Consider the following 23,216-nt stretch of genomic DNA (forward strand, 5'->3'; position numbering starts at 1 on the left):
TGAAATAAAGAAAACACCAGACACATGGCTGTAAAGGAGAGCTTCCAAAAGGAACATCAGGACTGTTTGTTACAATAGAGCCCTAGGCCCCACCCTCAAGGATTCTGATTGGCTAGGTGAGTTCATTCATTTGCATTTCCCACCAGCTCCCACAGCTCATGCTGTTCACAGCCATTCAAGTTCTGAGTGGCAGAGGGACCCTCTTAAGTCCACACTTCTAACCACTCCACCACACTGCTCAGGACTGGGTATCTTTGTGTGGTCGCTGGACTGGATAGAAAGCCTTCTGACGCTGGAGCAGAGGTCTGAGGAGCCCCCACCACTCCTCAATCCCAAACAAAGGCCAGGATTTGTCATCCTAACACCTTGCCCTGTCATATTGGTCACTTTTAGTGTTCACTTTTTCTCCAGAAAGCCCAATGAGCCGTAACCACAGCCAGAGCCCTTATTTATGATGTTGTGGGCCAAGGAGCCCTGGTGTACAGTGAGGCCTCTGCCTGCTTTACTGCTCCTCCAATTTCTGCTGAAAGGCACCATTAAATAGGAACACATTCGTTGTACTGTCTGTGGTGGGCTCTGCCTACCTTGCTCCTCAGATGATGAGCTAACTCAGCTCACAAGGAAGGGGTTCAGCAGGTGAGCTCTCGCTCCTGTCTACCGGGCACTCCTGCCCACCTCTGCACACCCCCAACTCGGAGATGTGAGAGTGGGTAAGGCCAGCATGGGGTCCCCAGGCTGAGTCAGTGAGAGCCGCTGTGAGCCGCCTCTGGAGAAGGGTCACTGTGGCCTGTTGCTGAGAGCTTCCTGCCCCAGAGTGTTCTGGAAGAGCTCACCCTTACCTGATAGGGCCTAAGAAGACAGATTAAAGGTTTCTACTGGGAATCAGTTCCAGATTGTGCTGCAAAAACAAGCCCAGGAAGGCTGTTGGGTTTTGATAGACTCCTCCATGCTATCTGCAGGAAGGGACCCTCATAGAGAGACACAGAGGTCTCAGGAGTGTGAGCAAGCCCTTGTAGAATCGTGCTCACACGCACGTCTTCCCTCTGCTGCCCACCCCAGGCAAGGAGGGGGTGTGTTATGGGTCACCAGGGCTGCCCCTCACCTCATGCCTTCCTTTTTTGTTTCTTTTGTGCTGATTTTTCTTCTTTCCTTTACTCTGGCCTCTCCCTCTTTATCTTCTTTCTACTCCCTTTTCCTTTTCACGTGTGTGACACTGTTACAGAGAGGCACCCAGGAGCTCTTTATACCCCTACTGGTGGCACTTGGGGCTAAAAGCACTATGGAGGGGGTATGGCATGGACCTGGGGCCCCAGGGGAAGGGAAGCACAGGGGAGGAAGGTCTTGAGTATTGAGAAGGGTGTAGCCCAGCTTAGAGGCTACCACGGTTCAGTTCTCATAACATAGTAACAGTAATAACTTTAAGAGCAGCCACCCTTGGCTGAACACTGAGCTACTTATAAAACTTATCTAGGCATTAACACACATATATATATATATGTCACTTAATATTTATAGTAGCAACTCTGTGAGGCAGTTATTAATAGTCATGTTTTCTAGGAGAGAAAATTAAGGTTTAATAACTTGTTCCGGTTGTAACTAAGACATGACAATTCTAGGATGTGAACCAAGTCTGTTTTAAGCGAAGAATGGAGGTTTTCAGGAAAAGAACCAATTTCTTTATGAATCCAGGTTTAGGAGGCTTAGAACATCCTACTCTCGATTCCTCCAGGGCCAATGTTTTGGAAACCCAGCTCATAGGCAATGCTCCAAAGACTCTTCCAGTCTGTTACCTGGCACCGAGTCTTTCCCTTGCTCCCTCAAACTCGTAAAACCCTATTGAATGCCCCACTTCAAGGTTCTGCTTCTCAGTTTGTGGTTAGTGGGCTAGAGGCTTCTAGAACTTACATTTGAACTTCAGAAACCTCATTCTCGGTCATGGGATTCAAATAGTGGCTGTGGTGGAGATCTTGCCCTGTATGTACAGGGCCCATCGTTCAACCTGCTTCCTGAGACCCTGGGTCCCAGAGACCTTTGCAGCGCTGCCCCGCCCCTTCCATATCTAGGCATTATTGGGAAGCAGAAGCTCTGGAAAGCAGAGAAGTCCTAACTCTGCATTAATGATGAGATGCTGTCCTCTCTGGGGGAAGAGATGGACACACCCTGAAGCATCATCCTGAACTTGTGGCTTGGCTTCCAATCTCTTACCAGTTTCATCAAGGGCTTCTCAAAACCTAGATGATCTTGCTGCAGGTTTGGGGAAGCTCTTCTTATTAGAAATCCATTCTTTCTGGAACAGTGCTATCCAGTAGAACTTTCTATTAATGGGAATGTCTATACTGCTCTGCCCAGTACAGTAGAAACCAGCCACAGGTGGTAACCGAGGACTTGAACTGCATCTAGTGCAACCAAGGAACTGAATTTTTAAACTTTATTGACCTTTCAATAGACTTTTCACCAGTTTAATGAAAATATTTCAAATGGTATACAAAACCAGCACATTGCGGGCGGTGCCTGTGGCTCAAAAGGGTAGGGTGCCGGCCCCATAGGCCAGAGGTGGAGGGTTCAAACCCAGCCCCGGCCAAAAAAAAAAAAAAGGCAGCACATTGTACCCCATGACTGCATTAATGTACACAGCTATGATTTAATTTAAAAAAAAATAGAAAGAAAGAAAAAAAAATGGACCCTTCAATGTGTAACTCTCAGCTGAAATGGCCAGAAGTGGCCGTCATACTAGATGGCATAGTTCTAAAATTTACTCATTGAAAATCTGCCCCCCCCACACTTTTTTCAATCATCTCTGTCTCCTAATGAGTTTATAACCTTATACCTTCTTATTCCTCATCAAAAAGTCTCTGGCAAGAAGGTTTCCAGGAGGAGTGTAAGGTACTAGTCTTACTTTGCAAGTGAGAAACTTAAGACATCAAAGGGAGAAGTTATTTGCCCCCATTGGGAAGGGCGACCCACAGCCTTAGCCACAGGCTGGTGGGCCCTCTTGGTTCCTCCTGGATCCCTCCCAGACCCTGCTCTTCTTCTTTGTGCATTTTGGAATCAGGAAGAAGAGTCCAGGTTATTTGTCTTAGCATCCTTGACTTGTTTCCCCTAGAAATCCGAGACAAAATCCTGAATCCACCTGCTAAGGAGGTGTATAAGAATGGCAGAGCCCTTCTCACTCCTCTTCCTCGCTCTTTGTTCAGATGGGGAAGTGGGTCCTCAGGGATCACTGGGCTGGGGCAGGGGGCCGTGAAGGGGGTGACAATTGTCACTTACCTCAGGAACTTGTTGAGGTCCCCATGCTTCATGTACTCAAAGACCATGATGAGGGGGTCCCCATCACCGCACACTCCGTAGAACTTGACAATGTGCTCATGCTGTAGGTTGGTGAGCAGCTCAGCCTCCCTCTGAAAGTCCTTCCGGGCAGCCAGGGTAGGGTCCTTCAGGGCCTGGGGACAATGCAGGACACTGGCTTTTAGCAACTACAAGGAAGAGGGCTGGCTTTTCTCCTCCCTCCCAGGAAGAAGCCTGGTGCCACACACTGCTGGATTCCCAATAAATACAATTTTGAGTGGAGTTTAAGGCTCAATCATGACAGCAAGGGCTGACCCCTTCCTCCTCCAGCGTTTTGATCTCGGTTGAAACAGATACCCATCTCCTGACACCCACACCCACACCCCTTGTGCTCACTGGCATTTCAAATAAGTCATCTCAGAGCCCCTGGGCCTCCTCAGAGATGGGTGTGAGTTGGGGCAGGAGGACCTGAGAGGTGGAAGGCCTGGCCAAAGCCCTTGCTCCTTGTTTCCTCTGAAGAAAGCGTCCCACAGCTAAAATAAAGTGTGAGAACCAGTGCCCCAACTGCCTGAGCTTTGTAAATTAGCACATGCCCAGAGGCCACTGGAAATCAGGAAGACCACCATAGCAACAAAGTCTCCGTATGCTTTTGAGTCTTTGTTTCCAGAATGTGAAAGAGTCTGTATCTGCAGAGCACAGTGAACACCTTGGCTTCTCGAAGGCACTTGCATTCTCCTAACTGGGATTGGAGGATGCCCTTGGTGGGGTGGGGACAGTCCCAGGGATAGTAGTTCATGGACAGAAGCATCAGAAACACCAGTACCAAGCAGATACACAAAGTCCAATGCAGGACAGAAAGGTCGGCATCTGGAGGCCACCACAATGCCATAATTCAACCTCTATAGGGGTGGGAAACCCAGGTATAAAGGAGACTGCAGACCAGGCCGCCTCCTATAAGGCCTGGAGGACCTAGAGTCACAAACGTTGATTTTCAAGCAGCAGGAGGGGACAATGAGACCAATGCTGAAGCCTCTGAGCAGATCTGGGGGACCTTGGATCCAGGGCATAGTCATGGGACACAGTCACACAGGCCAGCATGGACACTGATCTGTGAAACGAGGAATAGGGTGACTTCTGCTGGAGGAGTAGCCCGTGTAACTGGGTGCCCACATTTCTCCAGCCTCCCCACCTTCCCCATGAAGTCAGAGGGCAAATAAGCCAAATATCTACTTGCTTCAATGGACACAACATGAGGCAACGAGTAAGTGCGTGACATTTGCTCAGTGTTCTTAGGCTGGGGAAAATCTTGACAGACTGGAAGTCTGTTTGCATCTGGACTTTTCTGTTTATTCAAGCAGACTGACCCTTCCTGTAGGTCATGCAGGTGCCAAAAGGCTTCCTAGCCAGAGCCCTTTCTCCTGAGACTGCAGTCCTGTTAGCTGATACCTCCAGGATTGCCCTGGCACAGTAATTGGGTGAATCTACAAAGGCAGGTGTATCTGGAGGGCCATCAAACTTCAGTCACTAGTACACATCAGAGATGATGGAGTCCTAGCCCAGAAAAGGCCCTAGATAGCATCTGCTCTCACATGCTTGTCTCTGGACTTGGAGAAACTGAGGCACAGAATTGTTTAGGCTGCATTCACATATCTCAAATGATAGAAACTTGGAGTTACGATGGACCTCAGTAATCGCCTAGTGGGCCTCATGGTACTCCAAAGTTCAGTAGCAATGTTTCTAGGGCCCCTGGGGATGGGCAGTTGTCTCTCAGCCAGAGACCAATCCCCACCCCAACTTCAACTAGTGACACCTTCCATTCTTCTTTAAATTATTTTTTCTTTTTTAAAATTTAGAGGTTTTACAAATAAATTGAGATTAAATGGTTCTACTGCTGATAAAAATGTTGAAAGTTATCTGGTGTGACTTTCCCATTTTACAGATGAGAAAACTGAGGTTCAGAATGGAGAAGTGTTTTGTGCCACTGTTGTTATGTAACAAATAAGAGCTTGGGTCTGCAGCCTAGGATACTTTCCTGTCCAGCCTGAATTAATTCATCAGGCGAATTAGTCACTAGGGCCCCAGGGCACAGTGGGCAGAGGAATGAAAAGATGTGGCAGTGCAGAGGAGAGGGTCGGGAAAGGCGAGGCACATGGGCTGCCAGCAGTGCAGCCAGGCCCAGCGAGGGCTCCAGGCTTGGAGTGCAGGCCAATGACAGAAGTAAGTAGGAGGGCCATTCCTTCAGCCTATCACTGATTTTTACCAGACCTGATTCTATGTGCTGTCCTTTCAGCTGTGGCTGCTTGCTCCAGAAAGCTACTTAATAATGAAGGAATAGGCTGTTGTGTCCACCTGCAATCGGAACAAAGACATCTGGGAAGTCAGAGGGTCATGATGAAAGAGTGCCTCTTCTGGTGACCCAGCTGCTGGCTGCAGCCCCGAGCTACATTGGCTGGGGTGTGGGCATGGGATGACTGAGAGTGATTTATTTATTTTCATGAAGAAGAAGGAGGAAAAAAAAAAAAAAAAAACAGGAACCCAGCATGGGTGGGATGGGATACTATAAAGATTTATGTGAAGTCTGGATTTATGAGAGGGAGAAGTAGATCAAATTTGGGGCCAGCCAAATGGCCTCTCTCCATCTCTTTAAATCATCCTCTCCCACAGTCTGGATGTCAGTGACACCCACGGGGTATTTTCGTTCTCAGCCCTTGAACAGTACCAGCCCCCAGCCTGGCACTCTGCACTGTGAGGCAATGTAAGACCCCCATTTGGGAGGTGTGGCACAAGCTTAGTCTTTTAGCCTCTTCTCCTTGCCTTCACGATGGGTGTTCCAGCTTCTGAGTCAAACCTGAAATGTTCACCAACACGGCCAAATGGGGGTGTAGTTTCTGGGGTTCAGAGGTACAATGGGCCCACCCCCAAGAACTGATACAATTAAGACTGAGATGACAGGAGGGGGATAATAAGGAGTAAAATGGGGTCGAGACCTCTCCTGCCTGTCTCAGTGGAGTCCACATCCAACACCTTCTTCATGGCTGGGAAGCCTCAAAATAGGACTCCAGTTAGTGGCATGGGACAGAACCGGTGTTTATCATTGCCACCAACTACTGGTGCAGAGAGATGGGTCTTGCCAGGGGTCTTTGAAGCCAGGGAGGCTCCTGGCTAGGTCCTTTGCATTATATCCTTGGGACAAAGAGGAGAGCTGGGATCTGCCCTTCTTCTCTCCCCTTCTTTCTTCTAACGTTTGAAGACATTTTCTTTCTGTCTTCCCCTCTGTGCACATTAGACCTCATGCTCACCTCCTTGCCCTGGGAGAAGCATTTCAGGAAAGCTGTTTATCTGGGTGGAAGGGAAGCAGGCTAGGATGGTAAGAACACAACCTTCTCACCAGCTCCCAACTGCTTCAGAGTCACTTCACATCTTCATCTTCTCCAACCTAAAGGTTGTTCTCCCTCCCATTATTCTTTTCTTTTTTTGGGGGGGGATGTATTTCAAAAGATGTTCTTTTTCAGATTTCATTAATATCCTGGAACCCATTTTATTATACACACAGGGATATACACATTTCTAAATGTCCAAAGGCCTAAATGGGTAAATGCATACACACATACACCCTCCCACCAGAAAACACCCTTTAATTATAAAAACCACCTTTCTCTCTTTTAGACCCTCAAAATCCATTGTTACTTTCCCTGGAGATTCCTAAACGACTTCCCCAGGGAGGAAGATGATAGTTATCACCTATCCCTGTACATGTACCTGCCTTCTTGACACTGGCTTTTCATCGTTTCAGGATAAAATTCAAACTCCTTAACTCACTCACGGCCTCCAGAGGTCTGGTTTCCTCATCTCTCTCCACCCGGTCTCCTCCCCTACGCTCCTTCCCGCTCATTCATTTTGCTTCAATCTCACTGACCTTTCTGTCCCTTGTATACTCCAAACTTTCATCTGCCTCAGGGTCTTTGCTGCCCCTTTGGCCAGAAAAACTCTCCACTTAACTGTGTCAACATGCCTGTCTAGATTAGCTGGCACTGCCCATGACCTCTACAGAGCAGGAGGCCCTGAGCACTCCTTGCTAGGTGGATACCGAGAGAGACACTTCTGTCCCAGAAAGGGGCTTACCAAGAATCAGTTGTGATTGTTTCCAAATTCATTCATGACAGTTAAACCTGTTAATGTAATTACATAATGTAATAAAATGTTCTAGAAACCAATGAAATATGAGTGCAGACTAGGAGCTTTTATGGAGCCTAGGGTGAATGTTTTTGAAAGACCTGCTAAAAGTCAGTGGTTAAAAATACCATTAAGAGTGGAAAAAGAAACTATTTTTAAAAAATGGGGAAATAGTTAAACTCGGAGATTCTGCACTCAGATTGTTTCACAAATGCTTTAAGCTCCTGCTCGAATTTAAAGTAACTGAAACTGAAAATCATGAACAGACAAGACAAAACCCAAAAAGCCCTCCAAACCAAAAGGAACCCAGAAGCTGATGTTCAGGCACATTGAAAGAAATATAATGCTAAATCCAAATGACTAAAATCACCAATAACCAGAACATGAATTTCCTGCGGAGACCTACAGTTTATTTATAGGCTCATAAAGATTTTTAAAATAAGTAAGTGCTCTAAGAGACTGAAGAAATAATAATCATTTTTTTAAATAAGAAGCTATGCAGCAAGATCAGGAAGAAGTAAAATTAAAATAATAACAAAAGTAAAAAACCACTTAGAAATCTCAGGGAAAAAAAAATTACATATGGTCATTGAGGTGAAAAACCTCCACAGACAGGAAAAACTCTAGACCAGATTAAATCACAATTCAATGAGTTGAAAGACCACGGAGGCTCACCTGGGAGAGAGCATTGAATGTCAGAAGGGAAAATAGAAACAGCGGAGAGGAGGGCTTCATTCCCTCCTCTGGGAAGGAAGGGGCCTGCCTAGATTTGAACGTTGTGTAGGTCTTCTGTTTGCCAAGAGACTATTCATAGTCACACCAGCTATTCCACCGTCTTAGATTATTTTATCGCTACACTTAACACTGCACAGATACACAGATTATGCTCCGTCCTGTCCTGCTCACCTTTTCTCTCATGGGCATTCAGCTCATCTCCCCAGTAGGCTGCATGTATCTAAAAAACAGGCTGCGATTTCTGCTTCTTTGCTTGCACCATAGCAACCGCTGGGCAAAATGTTCTTGCCAACTGATTTAAAACCACAATTTTGAGGAAGCATAATTTTGGGTTATAGTTGTAGGTGTTCTCCAGAAGTACAAAATTAACCTGCCTCGACAGAGAACTAACTCACGAGGAAGGAGCCTGTGTAAAGGAGTGAATGCTAAAGAGGGAGCAGGAGGTGCAACTTCTGGGGTGTTCTCTGGAGGAGATGGGCTTCTCCAGGGCTGATCACTGGCAAGTCCGCCCATTGGCAAATGATGCACAGTCCCAGAGCACTCGTTTCCTCAAAGTTCCCAGACCCGAGGAGAAAAAGAAACCCTCTTAAAGGGATGAAAACAGAAACACATTTTCTGTATTACCCGGTCTGTCTGGGTACTGCCCCTTAATGCCAGACCGCTCAGGGGAAACATTTCTCAGGGTTTTCAGCCATCATTTCATTTCCTGCTTAAAGTGCAAAAATGTTCAGTTCATTCCTCAGGCCCCAGAAGGATGTTTGAACACCCAGTGGACTAGTGTCATTCTATACATTAAAAGTACTGGGGCAATGCAGATTCTCAACTTAGTGACAGAATGAGGAATCTGTCCACATCCCTGGTTCAAGCTGTTTAAAGACACCCTTTTTCACCTGACCGTCCCATGTCCATGGAGACACTTTAAGCACATTTATTTACAGAATGTCCAGCAATAATCATCCTTAGCATTTTAAGGTGCAATGCTCTAGTTCCTTCCTTATTTTCTAGGGCAGAGAGTGGCAAACTGTGCCGATTTTTATACAAAAAAAAAAAATTGGAAAACAGCCACCCTCCGTTGTTAATGTATTATTTATTTATGTTGCTTTCCAACAACACGAGCAGAATTGAGTAAGGCCCTCAAAGCCTAAAATATTACTCTTTGGCCCTTTAGATAAAAAATTGGGTAACCTCAATTCTAGATTGTCAGTGCAAGCTTGGCAGGTCATATGTCACGCATCTAAGCACATTCAGTAATATCCGCTCATGATGATGATACAAAGAAATAACAGCTACTCTTTACTGAGCACTTCCTAAGTCCCACGCACTGTGTTAAGGATTATATATATACACCTGATGCAATTTCATCACCAACATTCTGAGGATTAGCTATTAATATTCCCATTATACAGATAAAGAAATTGAGGCCTCAAAAGGTTAAGTGTCTTGCACGAGGTCACATAGCTAATGGGTGGTAGAGCTGGAATTCACACGCAGCTGATGCCCATGCTGTGGCAGGACATTGTACTGCACTGCCTTTATCTATGGAGGTCATTTGTTCTCTGGGGATGGAAACCATCTACAGAAGCCCAGGACTATCAATACGGAGACAAAAAGTCACAGAAAGGGGAAACTGGCTTCCTGTCAGAGTTTTAGCCTGACCCCTTAGTGCTAAGGCTAGGATGCTGCTAAGGCTGGGTGAGTGTCCTCGTGGGGGCTCGGTCGCTTGCTCCTGCCCACATCTCACCGTGCAGATGCCACACTGTCCTCAGAAGCACCCAAGGAAGCCACTCCACACTCTAGAGCAGGGCTCCAGAGAACTGTGCGTCACTCTGAGACTACTTGAATCTTTTTTGTGTCAACTATGTTCAAAGGTTTGTCCAACATTGGTTTACAAAGAGAAGTTATTCACTGCTGGAGAAATGGTCAGGAGGGCAACCGGTGGTAGCAGCAAAGTGCTTTGCTACTGCCCCAAGCAATGCAGCTCTTCCTGCAAATCAGCCAGGTGGCTGAAAAACACGAAAGCCCTGTGCTTAAGGGACCCGTCAGCAGCTGCCAGGAGAAGGTCACCCCAAGCATGCAGCACCCTGGGATCCAAACCTGGGTGCTGTGGGAAGCATCTGAGAATTTCTTGGACCTTATGCGCTATTCTCCCAGCACTAAAACAAAGGCACCTGCCTGCCCTGCCCCCACCTGTTCTCTTTCTATTCCCAGTGATGCCTGTTCCCCTGAACAGTGGCTGCCCTGGTCTCCTTGGACAGTCCACACTGCATCAACTCTACTCCTCAGGGGTGATCAAGCAACGGTTCAGGCATAGACAACACATCCTGCAGAACCACTCAAGAGGTTATAGGATCAGCCAAGGCCATCAGAATAAAAGCAGATCCATTCAGAGGCAGAACTGGACCATCCTCCAGGCATGGTCCTCTCAAGCGCTGCAGCTCTTGACCTCTGAAGCCAACATAAGTCATTTTCGGTCCAGAGGAAACATCATTGACCTTGGAGCAAGGTCCCCTGATTGCATCTAAGAAAGTTCATTGAAGCACTGTCTTCTCCAATGAGGTGGGCCTCTCCCTCCCCCTCCCAGGGCCCTCAGCCAGCCCTCTTCCTGGCGCCCACATGGCCCCATGCTTTACCTTCACTGCCACCAGCATCTTGTCCTTGGTTGGACTGAGGTTGTAGCACTCGGCCAGGAAGACCTTCCCAAAGGCTCCCTCGCCCAGTTCTCGCTTCAACACGATGTCTCTCCTCTTGATGTGCTGCACATCTGTAGGAGGGGACAGAGAGGAGGGGAGCAAAGTCAGTCCTCTGTGCTTGTCTTTGTATGGTGGCACAGGGAGATAAGAAAGCATAGGGGTCTAGGGTGGAAAACCTGGTTCTGAGCCCATGGCAGGGAAAGGAAAACTCTCCAGCACCCCAGCTTTGGCATGAAAACGGACATAGCTTGGTATTTTGACAGTCCGACCCAGAATCAAATCTCAGCACTACCCCAGCCTAGCCCCTCACCCCTGAAAACCACAGCCTCTCTGCTAGAAAACAGAGTCAATGGTGAGATATGCAGAACCCTGGTATTAATTACCTATAGTTGTTAGAGATAGTATAATGCAATCTCCTCAGCTATTGTACACGTGAATCCCCTGGTGACCTTGCAGATTAAAATGCAGATTCTGAGTCATTGGGTCTGAGAATCTGCATTTCTAGCAGACTCTTAGGTTTCTAGGTTATCATTAAAAACAGAGTCTGAATCCTGGCTCTACCCACTTACTGTTTTTGGGGGGTTTTTTTTGGTTTTTTTTTTGAGCTTGGGAAAGTTGTTTAACTTCAGAGCTTCAATTTCCTCATCTGTAAAATGAGATTAATGAGAATACTTTCCTTGATAAATTTTTGTGAAGATCAAACGAGATAATCCATATAAAGAGCTTGGCCCAGAGCCTGAAACAAACTAAAGACACATAGGCACATACACACACACCCCCCAGACACGCACACTGGCTCTTGCGGTAACCTACAGCTGTAACGACCCTAACACTGTACCTGGTTTGTGTTAGAGACTACTAAGCAGTTGCTAAAATGATTTGGAGAAAACCTCTACGATCTCTCTGTGAGAGAGAAAGACCAATGAGATCATCAAAGGCAAGTTCAGAGACCGCCCTAGAATGAGGGTCTGTGCAGAGAATAGGGCTGCCGCTGCCTCTGCTAATTTAGCAATCTAATTAAAGTCTGTCTGCCAGGAGAAAGCAGGGCCGTGACCTCAGCCCTCCCACCTATTTGGAAAGAATGCTCTGAGAAAGCTGTACAAGCAGTGGGCTGGCAGTGGAAGGAGCGAGCTGGAGATTACTCACTGCCCTTTACGTTCATTGTTCGCCAGGCAGGAGCCCATTAAATACCTGTATTACCATTATGAAGAGCACTGCAGAACCAGGAAAGAGGACTGCCCCAAATGACTTTGTCAAGAAATGCAAGCTGAAGACCATGACAGACTGTCCCTGCGGGGGAGATGTGGCAGGGACTGAGGGGCATGGCTGGAAGGCTGAGATTAGCGGGTGTGGTTGGTTTGGGGATTGCTTTTGGCAGAGATTTCACAAACCATTTTTGTTTTCCAGTCAGAGTTCTTGGTATCCTCGTGGAATACCAGATGATGAACCTGGTGAGGATTTGTCGGAGAAAGCATCCGCCTGCACCCTGTTATCAGCTCCTGCCCCCAAGACAGAGGACACTCCCAGCCACAGAGCAGCAATCCCAGCCTTTAGGCAAGGGATTAAATGGGTTCCGTTCCTTACACCCTCAGTCTCTATTTCCCAGCCTCTGAGGAATGGTATTTGTTGACCTTGAAGGGGAAGGCTAATGAGCCTCCCACTGAGAGAAAATGGGAGGTCAGGACCTGTCCCTTGGGAGGCCATCTGTTCATGTTGCCTGATCATTCCCAGGTGAATGGACAGGGGGGCCTATGAGCTGAGTGTCCTGGAATAGGCTGGGAGTAGAGAAGGGGCTGATGGTGGCAGCTGTACACTGCCAGCCCACATCTCTGAACATGCAGGGAGGGGTAAGGGACAGGATTCCAGAGATATTTGGATTAAGACCTGGCTCCTCCAAGGGCTTGTGCAGCTCACACAGAAAAATCTGAGGTCTCAGATTCCTCATCTCTAAAATGGGTATGGGCAGGTAATACAAGTTCTACTTGCCTATGCTCTGAGCCATAGCATGTGAAGTCTGTAAACTTTTATGTCCTCAAAAATGTAGGTTTTACTTTGGTATTTTCATTGTTATTGATATTATAGTACAAATAGAGGAAACAAGGGCCAACTCAGGCATGCCCACTTGCCAGTTGAATTGGACAGGCGTGCTATCCAGAGTGCGAAAACATACAAAAAGCCTCAGATCCCTCCAACTATCCCTCTGTATTACAACAGGAAAATCCTCCTGAAACGTGAGCCTGCATCAGAATCACCTAGAGGGCTTGCAAAAACAGATGACTGGGCTCCTCCCCCAGAAACTCGATCCAATAGGTTCAGTTTGGGACCTGAGAATGTGCATTTCTAAGTTCCCAGGTGCTGTTGCTGCAGGAACCAGGACTTTTTTGGTGGGATGAGGAATTAACCAGCTGAAAGAAGATGTTCAGATTTATAGCTTTGCCTCAACAAGTATTAAAACCTTGTCCATAAGTAATTTAGTTTTGCCTCACTCCCAGAAGACTAGGAGGAGGTCAGGAGTCTTATTCTCACCTCCAAGCTCCACCCACCGGCTCTGTGGATCAAGTCTCCCCTCTCAGAGCCTCAACTGCCCATCCATGCACTGGAGATCATCCCTTCCTTGCCTTCTTGTGTTCTGGAAACATCTTTATAAAGGCAAAAACACTATTATATATTTTCCTGGGTCTTGAAGTCCAACTCTGGGCTGGGAGATCCTCTTGGAACTTCTCACTCCCCACTATGGTGAATGCAAATGAGAATGAAGGAGCTTCACAGGGAGACAGACTGATTCTCAGCTGCTGCGTCTAGCCTAACTCAAGTCTTGGAATCCTTCCTTCTGCACACCCTCCCTCAGCCGTAAGAGTCGTTGGTCCCTGAAAGAGTGAGACAAGCTGAGTGGAAGCAGCACCCAGGGGATGGTTTCCCAGCCCTCCCTAAACATTCTAAGAGTTGAGCTCCTGGCAGCTGCCGCAAATCCCCAGCTGTGGGCAGGGAGAGCTTTGACATTGAGAACCTTGAGGGTAACAGGAGGCACATGAGCTCATTACCAGAAATTCCAGTGCATGAAAAAGGCCAAGCCAGAAGATGAAAAGTGTCTTCCACAAATGTGCAAACAGATCTTTTTCATAGATGTGAAAATACTCAGTGGCTCAGAATAAAATAGCCTTGACTTATCCTAGTTGTCTTTGGGGTAAAAGCACTTTGACACCAAGCTTGCACTTAGCACTGGGCAGAGTGGTGAGATCTGAGAAGGGGCAGAATTCCATCGTATCATAAATCCTCCCCCCAGGGGACAGCTAGTTCCTGGCCAAAGGGATAAGAAGCTCCACAAGGTAACAGGGGAACCTTGGCAGAGAGTAGCTGGATTTAGGCCAAACATACATGGGAAATCACTTCCATGTGGCCAACCCCATGCACCAACAAGACTTGAGACTCTAAAATATCATCCAAGCAGCTTCTTTCCCAGAACCCACCAAGGAAGAAGTAGGACAAAGGGATTTAATGTGTGCCCAATCCTGCTACATTTTCAGCATTTCGTTCTCTTAATAACCCCAAGTGATAAGCGTTATTCTGCCCTTTTCATAGATGAGAAAACAGAGGGGCAATGTTTCCAATCGCAGAGGCAAACAGTGGCCAAGGGAGGGCTTGCTCTTCTTTTTGTGATTCTTGAGCCTGCGTTCTTTCCTCTACATTAGGCAACCTTGACTCTGTCCTCCTAGACTTTATGGCCTCTAAAATGATCTGGTGTACACATGCTCAAGCCTCCATCTCCTGCCACCTTCTATTTCTGCCCAACTCTCCCTTTGCTGCTCCTCCTGGGACTCTATTACAGCATTTTCCCAAGGGAAATAGCAGGCTCAGAGCAGCGAGAGCTCTGGGGAAAGGGGTGTGGGTGGGGCGGAGTGTGGGAATGGCTGGAGCGAGCCGTTTCATTTCTGACGTCTGCACGTCTATTTGGGTCTCTACTTGTGCATACTTTTAGTTCACACTGGGCTTCTCAGAGCTGCCTCTGGTGAAGCCATCTGACCTGCATGCCAAAAGTGATGGATTTTTCTAGGAGGAGAGGGCATCAATCTCCTTTTATTGCTTGGCTGGCGAGCCCAGCTGAGTCTGGGTCACAGGGCTCAGACATCAGGACACTGGAAAAGGAGAAAGGAAGAGGGGCCGTGGGAAGGCCTCCCAGTATCCAGCAAGGAATGAGCTGCTGGAGAAAATAGGAGGCTGGCCCATAAGTGGAGAGGCTGCTTTTTTGAGACAGCCACCAACTGGGTTCCATGACAGGGAGCCACCTGTAGGTCTCACTCCTATAGGACAATGGTTCATCTGACACGGATAGAGAATGAGGATTTCTGTGTTTCAGTGACTACTCCAAGAATTCTTCCTCTGAGTGGGGACCAAGATAATTGTTCCATATGTGTGGAATTCACTTCTGGGAGGTCTTCCAGGCCTGCAGAAAGTTTGATCTAGAGAAGAATCTCTAATCCAGCAAGGTCAGCAGACACCTCTGGATGGAAGACCTCAGAGCCCAGAGGGATCAGTAGGCAGGTGGCTTATCCCTCCTGCTGCCTCTGGTCACCTGGGCTACCTGAACAGGGGAAGGGAGGGAGATATGCACACGGCCGCTGGACACACTGGCACAGTTGGGCAGAGGTGACTACTGTTAGCTTTACAGCTCTGTTCCAGGAAAATGAGGGTAGAGGGAGGGTGGTGTGTATAAACTGCTCAGTCTTCCCCTGGAAAGGGGAGCCAAAAAAACCTGCCAAGAATGGTGCTGCCAGAAGAGTAGAGACCTCAGAAACAAACAAACAAAAGTCCACATTGGAATTCTAATCCTGCCACCTACCAATTGCATCCTTTCCTCTCCAAACCTCCAGTTCCTTATCTGTAGAATAAGAACACGGACATCAATTTGCCAGAACTGTTAAGAGGACCAATTTAAAATTTTTAAATAATAGAGATGATAGTAAAGATCCGAAATGTAACAGACTTTTAACAAATGTGTTTCTCTCCTGTCCCTAAAATTTTCACATTAACTAAGAGTTCTACCATTAGAACAAAATAGTGGCTTGGAAAAGAGACTTGGAGGAAGCATGATAATTTTCTCCTAAAATAAAATGGCTTGAATGAGGTTGCTCAGGAGTGAGCCAGCTCTGATGCAGGGGTCACCAGCAGTCCGCCCAGTACTGCCACCATGACGTCGACCTCTTCCTCCTTCAGAGGCTGAAATAGTTTGCGGGAGGAGGTTGGTCAGACAATGGAATAAAGATATCAAAGGACAGAGACAGCCACCTACTCGAGATTGGTATTGATCAGCAGAGAAAAGACAGATTTCCCGAGGTTGACGGTTATAAATAACGGTGATCTGAGCCCTGCTGTGTGTCAAGCAGCAGATTCGGTCCCACAGGGAGCACGCTCCTGCAGTCAGACCCTGATCACCTTAGTACAAGTTATTCACCACTTTAGCACTGTGGCTAATCATCCTCTGGGCCACGCATGCAGACAGCGGGAGACAGTCCTTCCCTGATGGCAGGGGTCTAAGGGGTTCACAAACCGGCCTCCCAGGGCGGCCCTGTGACTGGGTCTTCCCACCTACCCTGCCATATTCTTCTTCCCCAGTCCCTGACAATACCCAGTTCCTAGTGGTTCCCGGCCTCACTGTAGAGTCCTCTCAGCTCCTTCCCTGGTAGACTCCATCTACTCTGCACTTACCTCTTTAAGCATATTGTCACCCCTTTGTACCCTTCTTACTGACAAAGATAACTGCCATCACCGAGCCAGGCCCAGGGCTGAACACTGGACACTGACTCGTCTTTACCGCTCTCTTTAACACAAGATGTTGCTGTCCCCATGCTACAGATGAGGAAGGTAACCCTCACTCAAGGTGACTATGTAATTTACCCCAGGTCCCCATGCTGAGAAGTGCCCCATGGGATGCTAAAGGTGAGTCTGAGCAGACCAACTGTGCCTCTTTGCCATCCTTTGGTCATGGCAGCCCCCGCACCTCTGCAAGTCCTGCTCCACAGAGAGCCTTTGCTCTCTGGTTGGCACTGCTGTGCAGTAGAAAGCAATGACATTTATAAAGAGAGAGAATGCTGCTTCATCATGGAACCTGTTCTTGCCACCTTTGGTCACCACCACCTGAGCTCAATGTGAGCAGCCAGGGTGTCTTTTGCAGATGAACGTGGCAACAGAATGCAGAAGTTCCAGACTCCACTGCCACACAGAGGAGCAGAGGGTCTCCATGGCCTCAGGCGCTCGCCCATTACCAGGTGAACCCTGAAGGTGACCAAGTGCGTGAGGAAGCAGGGAAATTCTTGGCAGGAGAGGAAGAGGGAACAGGGGGAGGCAGGGAGGATCTCTGGGAAGCGTGTATTTTCTCTGCACTAACCAGCCCCTAGGGTCTCAGGCTGCCAAAAAGGCTCAGAAACAAACATTAATTGAATACCACACATTTAATTACACATGAAATGGAATGCCTTTAAATGGAAAAGAATAACATTCCCAGAGCCCCAACAGTGGGTGGCAGGAGGGAGAAAGAGGGCCAGCTCTGAATCTGGGAGGAGGCAAGAGACCACCAAGAGGGCAGGGCCCATGGCTGAGCTCATGGTAGGAATGTCTGTCCCATCGCAGATCTGCCCTCACCCCTCCTCCTGCTCCCCGACCGGGTCTTGTCTCATGCCTACTATGGTGGCAGACAAGGTGTTGCTAATGTTCTCTGCAGGACTGGGGACGCTTGTCCTCCGGCCAGGTGCAGACCCTTTGTGTGCAGGCAACCGAGCCAGTTCCCCACCCGGACAGAAGACTACAGTATGGCTGAACTCCTCAGATATCTGCTCTTACAAAGCAAACCCCAGATGAACTACAGTCTAGAGAACAAAGAGGATCTCCTGGGTCTAAGTGAAGATACATCAAAGGCTCAAGAGCCGACAGAACTCCACGGAATTTTCTTGGAGATCTAGAATTTAAAATGACTAAGCAAACACAGTAACGATGACCTGGGAATGGATTCTGGGCTGAATGAATATCAGTACCGTGGTTGCTGCTCTGCCCTGGGGTGAGGCTGGCTCATGGATGTTTACTTAAGAACCCAGATTCTGGCTGTGTCTGCTGGCCAGCATTTGTCCCATCCCAAAGCCTCCCAAGGACTGGGGCTTCCCTCCCACATTCTTGTCAGGGCCTGACATGTTTGCAAAGAGGCTTTGAAAGGTGCTGGAAGCCACTCAAGTCAAAAGGCCAAGGTCATGTGTCACTTAAGTTCACACACCAGGCCTAGCAAGTAGACACTCACTAAATATTTGATGAATACAACTCCCTCTGAAGCATTTCTAGAGACTTTAACAGGGAGGACACTATGGAGGGTGAGAAAAAGGGGATCTGGGGGAGTAGCACAAAGAAAAGAAAGATGAGTGAGAACAGGAAAGGAGACAGAAGTCCCTAAGAGCAGATTTATTTATGTTCTGGCTCCAAGACTGACCCAGATCACATTGAACCAGGATAATTCTGAGACCCACACCTAACCCTCAGTCTCCGGCCCCTCAGACTTCTAAACAAAATACCTCTGCAGCCGGCGTCCGATGCAGCTCAGCCAACACCAGGTCCCACTCCAGGGCACGTGTGCACCCTTAGGCGAGAGGTAGCAGTCTAGGACACTGAGACATCGTGTTCCCACCAAGATGAGTAAATAAATAAGACACCCTGCTGTTTCTGGAAGCAGTGAAGAAAGAGGATCAGCAGAGGACTGTCTGTTCTGGGGCAATTTCCAGCTCACGTTTCCTGACACAAGAAGTTCAGAGAGTGAGGCTGAAGTTCAGACGTGCTGCTGCTCCCAGGTGCTACCTCTCTGAGCTCCACCACCGTGAGCTCAGACCTAGATTGACACCCAAGCTCTTGACATCGGCCTCCCCAACCACAGAATGCCTGCCCTTTCATACCCACTCCCTGGTCTCTGTGTCACACTGGCCCTTCCAGAGGTGAGAGGACCTCTGGCTCTCATTACGCACTGACTGCTTGAGCCAAGAGTAAAGAGGCAAAAGAACTCCCTAAGGAAAGCCATCTGGAATTGAGAAGTTAGGTGCTGAAAGACGAATCTCAGGCTCTGACTGAGAATCTGTCCCTCCAACAACTTGCCAGGCTCCCTACTTCCTCTCCCTCCCCCTGGCCTGGATGTCTCCTTTCTGACTCAACAGTGACAAACCCGCACTCAGAGTGCCGATACAAAGAGAGACACAGTCCAGCTCTCATTCTCCCCCAAGGCTTTTCTCTTCCAGCAGCTGTCCAAGGATGCTGCCTCAGCCTCTCATCCCTGACATCTGAGTCTGTCCCCAAGCCTTTCCTGTGATGTCATGTTATCACCAGACAATGCAGAGCATAATGTGTTCATGGCTGTCCCTTTCAGCTCTGGAACTCTGGGCCAAATCACAGCCTGCAGGGCACCTGGAGCCCCGAGGTGCAGTTTCATGTGGAAAGTCTCAAGGTTGGGAAGCAGAGATTCCTGTGCACACCATAGGGCCCCATCGCCTATCCATAGGGCATACAACTGTCCTTGATGACCACAAACTAGTGTGAATCCAAAAGAAAACTGAGCCCCTTTAGGCAGGAGAAGAAGGAAAGGGTGTGATGAGACCTATATCATCAGAGGCAGCAATATCTGCAAATACACAACAGCAAATACAAAAAGAAGAGAGGACAGGAAAAGAACCTTGTGAAGGAAAACACCAGTGTTACATTAGAGCACGATGAGTGAGGAAGAACGTGGCTGGGGGTGAAGAACTCAGTATTAATTCACACTCAAGGGCACGTCCTAGGAGGAAGCATTTGGCAATATACTAAACCAATCTCGAACCTTGATGTTGTCATGAGTGAAATTAAGAAAATATCCACCTCATTGACTTGTCAGGATTGTTCAGTGAAATCACATGTGTACAATGATGCATTTGTCGTGCACTGAATACACTAGTGGCTGTGAAGATTCATGAAGGAATATGCCGGTCCTCCTTCCCACCTGCTCTCTGCTCAAAACCTCAACACCGCTCCCTGATGACTTGATTTCTCTGAGCCTCAGTTTCCTCGTCAGTAAAACAGACGTAACATTATCCATCCTAATAATTGTGAAAGGCCTACTGTATGGAGTTGTCGTATGTTTAAATGAGAATATGATTGGGCAAGGCACAGTAGGTGCTCAGCAGACCTTAACCCACAGTGTTGATGCCTTCAGGGTAGTCCTTGGTCTGATATTTTAGAACTCTGGCAACCTGACCCAAACCCTCATGCTTCTTCCCCACAAAAGCATTCAATAGGTTCAATAGGTGGACAGGCTGGTTATTCACTCTCTTCTGAGTGACCCCCAGAGCTCATGCCTGTGGATCTTCACCTTTGCATTTTTCCACCTGGGTGACTCTTTTCCACTTCCAGTAGTAGAAATCAACCCACTCCCCGGGACCAGCTTTAATCCTGTGTTCTCTGTAAGATCTTCTTCTGATCTTCTTTCTTCTTGAAAAGCTCTCTTTCTCTCCTCCAAGCATCTATTCCTAATGCAAAAGAAGAGGTGTCCTGGGGCCACCTCTGCTTATATTGCTGCCCCCTACCCAAGCTCAACTCAAGGGCAGCTCAGGGAGCACAAGCTTAAGTAACCTTGTGACCTACTGAGAGAGAGTGAGCAGAGACCACTATTAGATTTTTATGGGATATCATTTAGTCATTTTGAGGCATAGGATTCCAGTTCATCTGTGGGCACAGCCCCAGCCCTGGGACATCCCACATTCACCAGATTCCAGAAAAAAATGATGTGGCTAGCTCCAAGAAGCCTACTTACTCTCATTCTTTCTCCCACCAATGAACTTAATGTGGGGGAAGATTCTAGTTTTTGTCCAAAGAACCCTAGGAAGTGAACAGATTTCACAGTAAGGCCAAAGGACCCTCCCCCCCCCCCATATTAGAGACCTGCAAAGACTTTCTGCAGGAAAGTTTAACTCCTGATAGTAAGAGGCAGAGCTCAGATGCCACAGAGAAAGCCATGTGATGGTCCTGAGGAAAGCAAGGGCAGGCATAATGCCCATGGACATTTAGCAACAAATATCCCATGTGGGGACCTTGACTCAAGGGTCTTTCTTTAAGACTCATCTTTACTCTGTTTACTGTAGTGCTTAAAATTCAGTCTGGTCTGTGTGTGACCTCCTAGGAACATCTGAAATGGCTCTCACTCCTCCTCCCCTCCCGCAGTCTTGGTCCCCCAGTGAAGAACCCTGCCTTCCACACCTGTGTCCCCACATCCTCTCGCTGCCCCGAGGCTGGCAGCCCCCTCACTCATCCTTCACAGGGCTCTTTGCTACTTGCTCACCCTGGCACACCCCGTTATTTCAGCCACAACTTCTTCCACCTGACATTGGCGCTTGGACACCACCCATCCTACCATACTCTGTTGGTGGCCTCTGCAGCCACCTCCACACTTAGTCCTTTCCAAGGCACACGTTGCCATTTCCAGATCCCACTCCCAGAGCCAAGGCGGCTTCCAGCAGGCACTCTTTGCTTCCCCATCCCCACCCACCCCACCGGCCCCCTCTAAGTCTCTTGCTGTGCTCCTAGTCTCTTCAGCCCTGTATCTGATAGCAAACAAGGTCAGAGGCCAGAGCCCGTGGGACCCAGCCACGCAGGCCCTCGACGTGGGCAGCCTGAGCGTGAAGCAGCCAACAGATTCGTTCCGCACGGCCTCTCCGATCCCGGATCCGCGCTTCCCGCTGCCGAAGCCCACTCGCCCTGCCAGGTGTTTTCCCACCACATCCTCTGAGCTGACGTCCAAGAGTCCCCTCACCCCCCGCCCCACACCAGATGTTAAACATACTGGCCGGTGGTTTCCTGGCCTGGCTCCTGAACCTCCCCCTGCCCTGCTTATCTACCAAATAAATAATAACTAAGTACAAATCAGAACTGGTGGAATTCTGAATGCCCCTACTGACCCCTGGACCCCTTCCCCTGGCTTGGCATCTGGGCCAGGTCTGTTCAAGATCACCAAGCTCTGAGTTTGCTGCCACTCGGGCACTGGCTAAAGTCTTCAGCAAACACTTACATGGTGGGTTCTTCAGGGCAGAAAATAATTCCTTATAGTTTTCTTGGTACCAACAGAAACAGTCACATAGAGGAACTGGGGCTTTGAATGAAGTCAGTATTATTTTTCCTTATCAGTCATTTGGAAAATCTGAGGTATTAGGAGCCACGTGGTTTTGGGGACTAATGGTCAGTGGAAAATCTAGACTAGGGAGAAGTCTTCATGGGGCAGCACTAAACCTGTGTGGCTGACAAACGGCCGTGTGTTACTGACAAGCCTGGTCACCCTTGGGCGGCACCCAAAACATTGAAGTGGGTCCTCTGGGGCCTCCACCTCAAGAATCTACAGCAGACTTACCCAGGAGCCCCCAGAGAAGCCATCCTTCCATACCCCAAGGGGAATCCCGGACCCTCCTTTCTTATTTTCAGAAGAGAATGTTGATGTGGCAACAGCTACACCCCTCTATGTGCTATGGCTGCCTTGGCCATAGACCACTCTGTTTTCTCTCTCCTTCCCTGACAGCCGGCTCTCCAGCCCCCTGCAGCCTGCTCCTCCTCCGCGGGGGTCACTGGCCTGCTCTGTGCTCCTGCTGCTGCTCTGCTCCTGCCTGACTCTCTCCCCGCACGCATGTGTACTGTGTGCATCCTTGCTTTTCTCTGAAATAGATCTTTATTGTTGGCTGCACAGGCAGATGTGAATGGCTCCTTGAACCTCCACTGTGCAGGGTTATGGCAGAGCTCATGCCTGGGCTACCACCCCGCTCCTGCTGGTTCTTGGAGAGGCCAGCCCTTAGGCATGGCTCCCTTTGCACGCTCTGCCAGCCCCACAGACTATGAGAACTAGGGGACTATATGAGACAAGATGTCTCCTACACCAGCTCTTTGCCCTATAAACTGATCCTTTTTCTCTTTGTCTCTTCTCTGGAACTTACCCATTTTCTCATTTCAGTAGAAAAAGTACAGAAGCTGGATGACCAGGCAGCTATGGTCCTCTCCTTCAAATGTGTCTTGTGTCACTTACACACGATATCCTTCTGTATAACCTTCCTGAGTCTGTGAGGTTTTTGGATCAAGTCTATGTGACTCTCCAGTCACTGTCATGACTTAGGCAGAATGATTTAGGAAATCCAAGTTATAAAATCAGAAAGGAATTAACTATTTGGATGGAAAAAAAAATGTTTCATCAACAGCAACATCACTTGATAAATGTTTCACTGAAATGAAGAAACTCTCCCCAATAAAAGTTTCTAGCAGGCCAAGGTTTGGGAAATGGAATTTGTTGTGCAGTGCTCACGATTA

At 48.2% G+C, this 23,216-nt stretch overlaps 1 protein-coding gene across 3 annotated transcripts in view; it reads right to left on the reverse strand.

The window, feature by feature from the left end:
- NTRK3 (neurotrophic receptor tyrosine kinase 3) overlaps nt 1-23,216 on the reverse strand; it is a 361,705-nt gene that overhangs the window by 53,957 nt on the left and 284,532 nt on the right. For all 3 annotated transcript variants that reach the window (XM_003788654.2, XM_003788653.2, XM_003788652.2), the window contains 2 exons: nt 10,824-10,954; nt 3,268-3,440 (listed from right to left, as the gene is read on the reverse strand). In XM_003788654.2, the coding sequence (XP_003788702.1) occupies nt 3,268-3,440; nt 10,824-10,954 (304 nt within the window). The remainder of the gene's footprint in view (nt 1-3,267; nt 3,441-10,823; nt 10,955-23,216) is intronic.

Source organism: Otolemur garnettii, unplaced genomic scaffold (genome assembly GCF_000181295.1).
Source record: "Otolemur garnettii isolate 467f Iridium unplaced genomic scaffold, OtoGar3 scaffold00029, whole genome shotgun sequence".
NCBI lineage: Eukaryota > Metazoa > Chordata > Mammalia > Primates > Galagidae > Otolemur > Otolemur garnettii.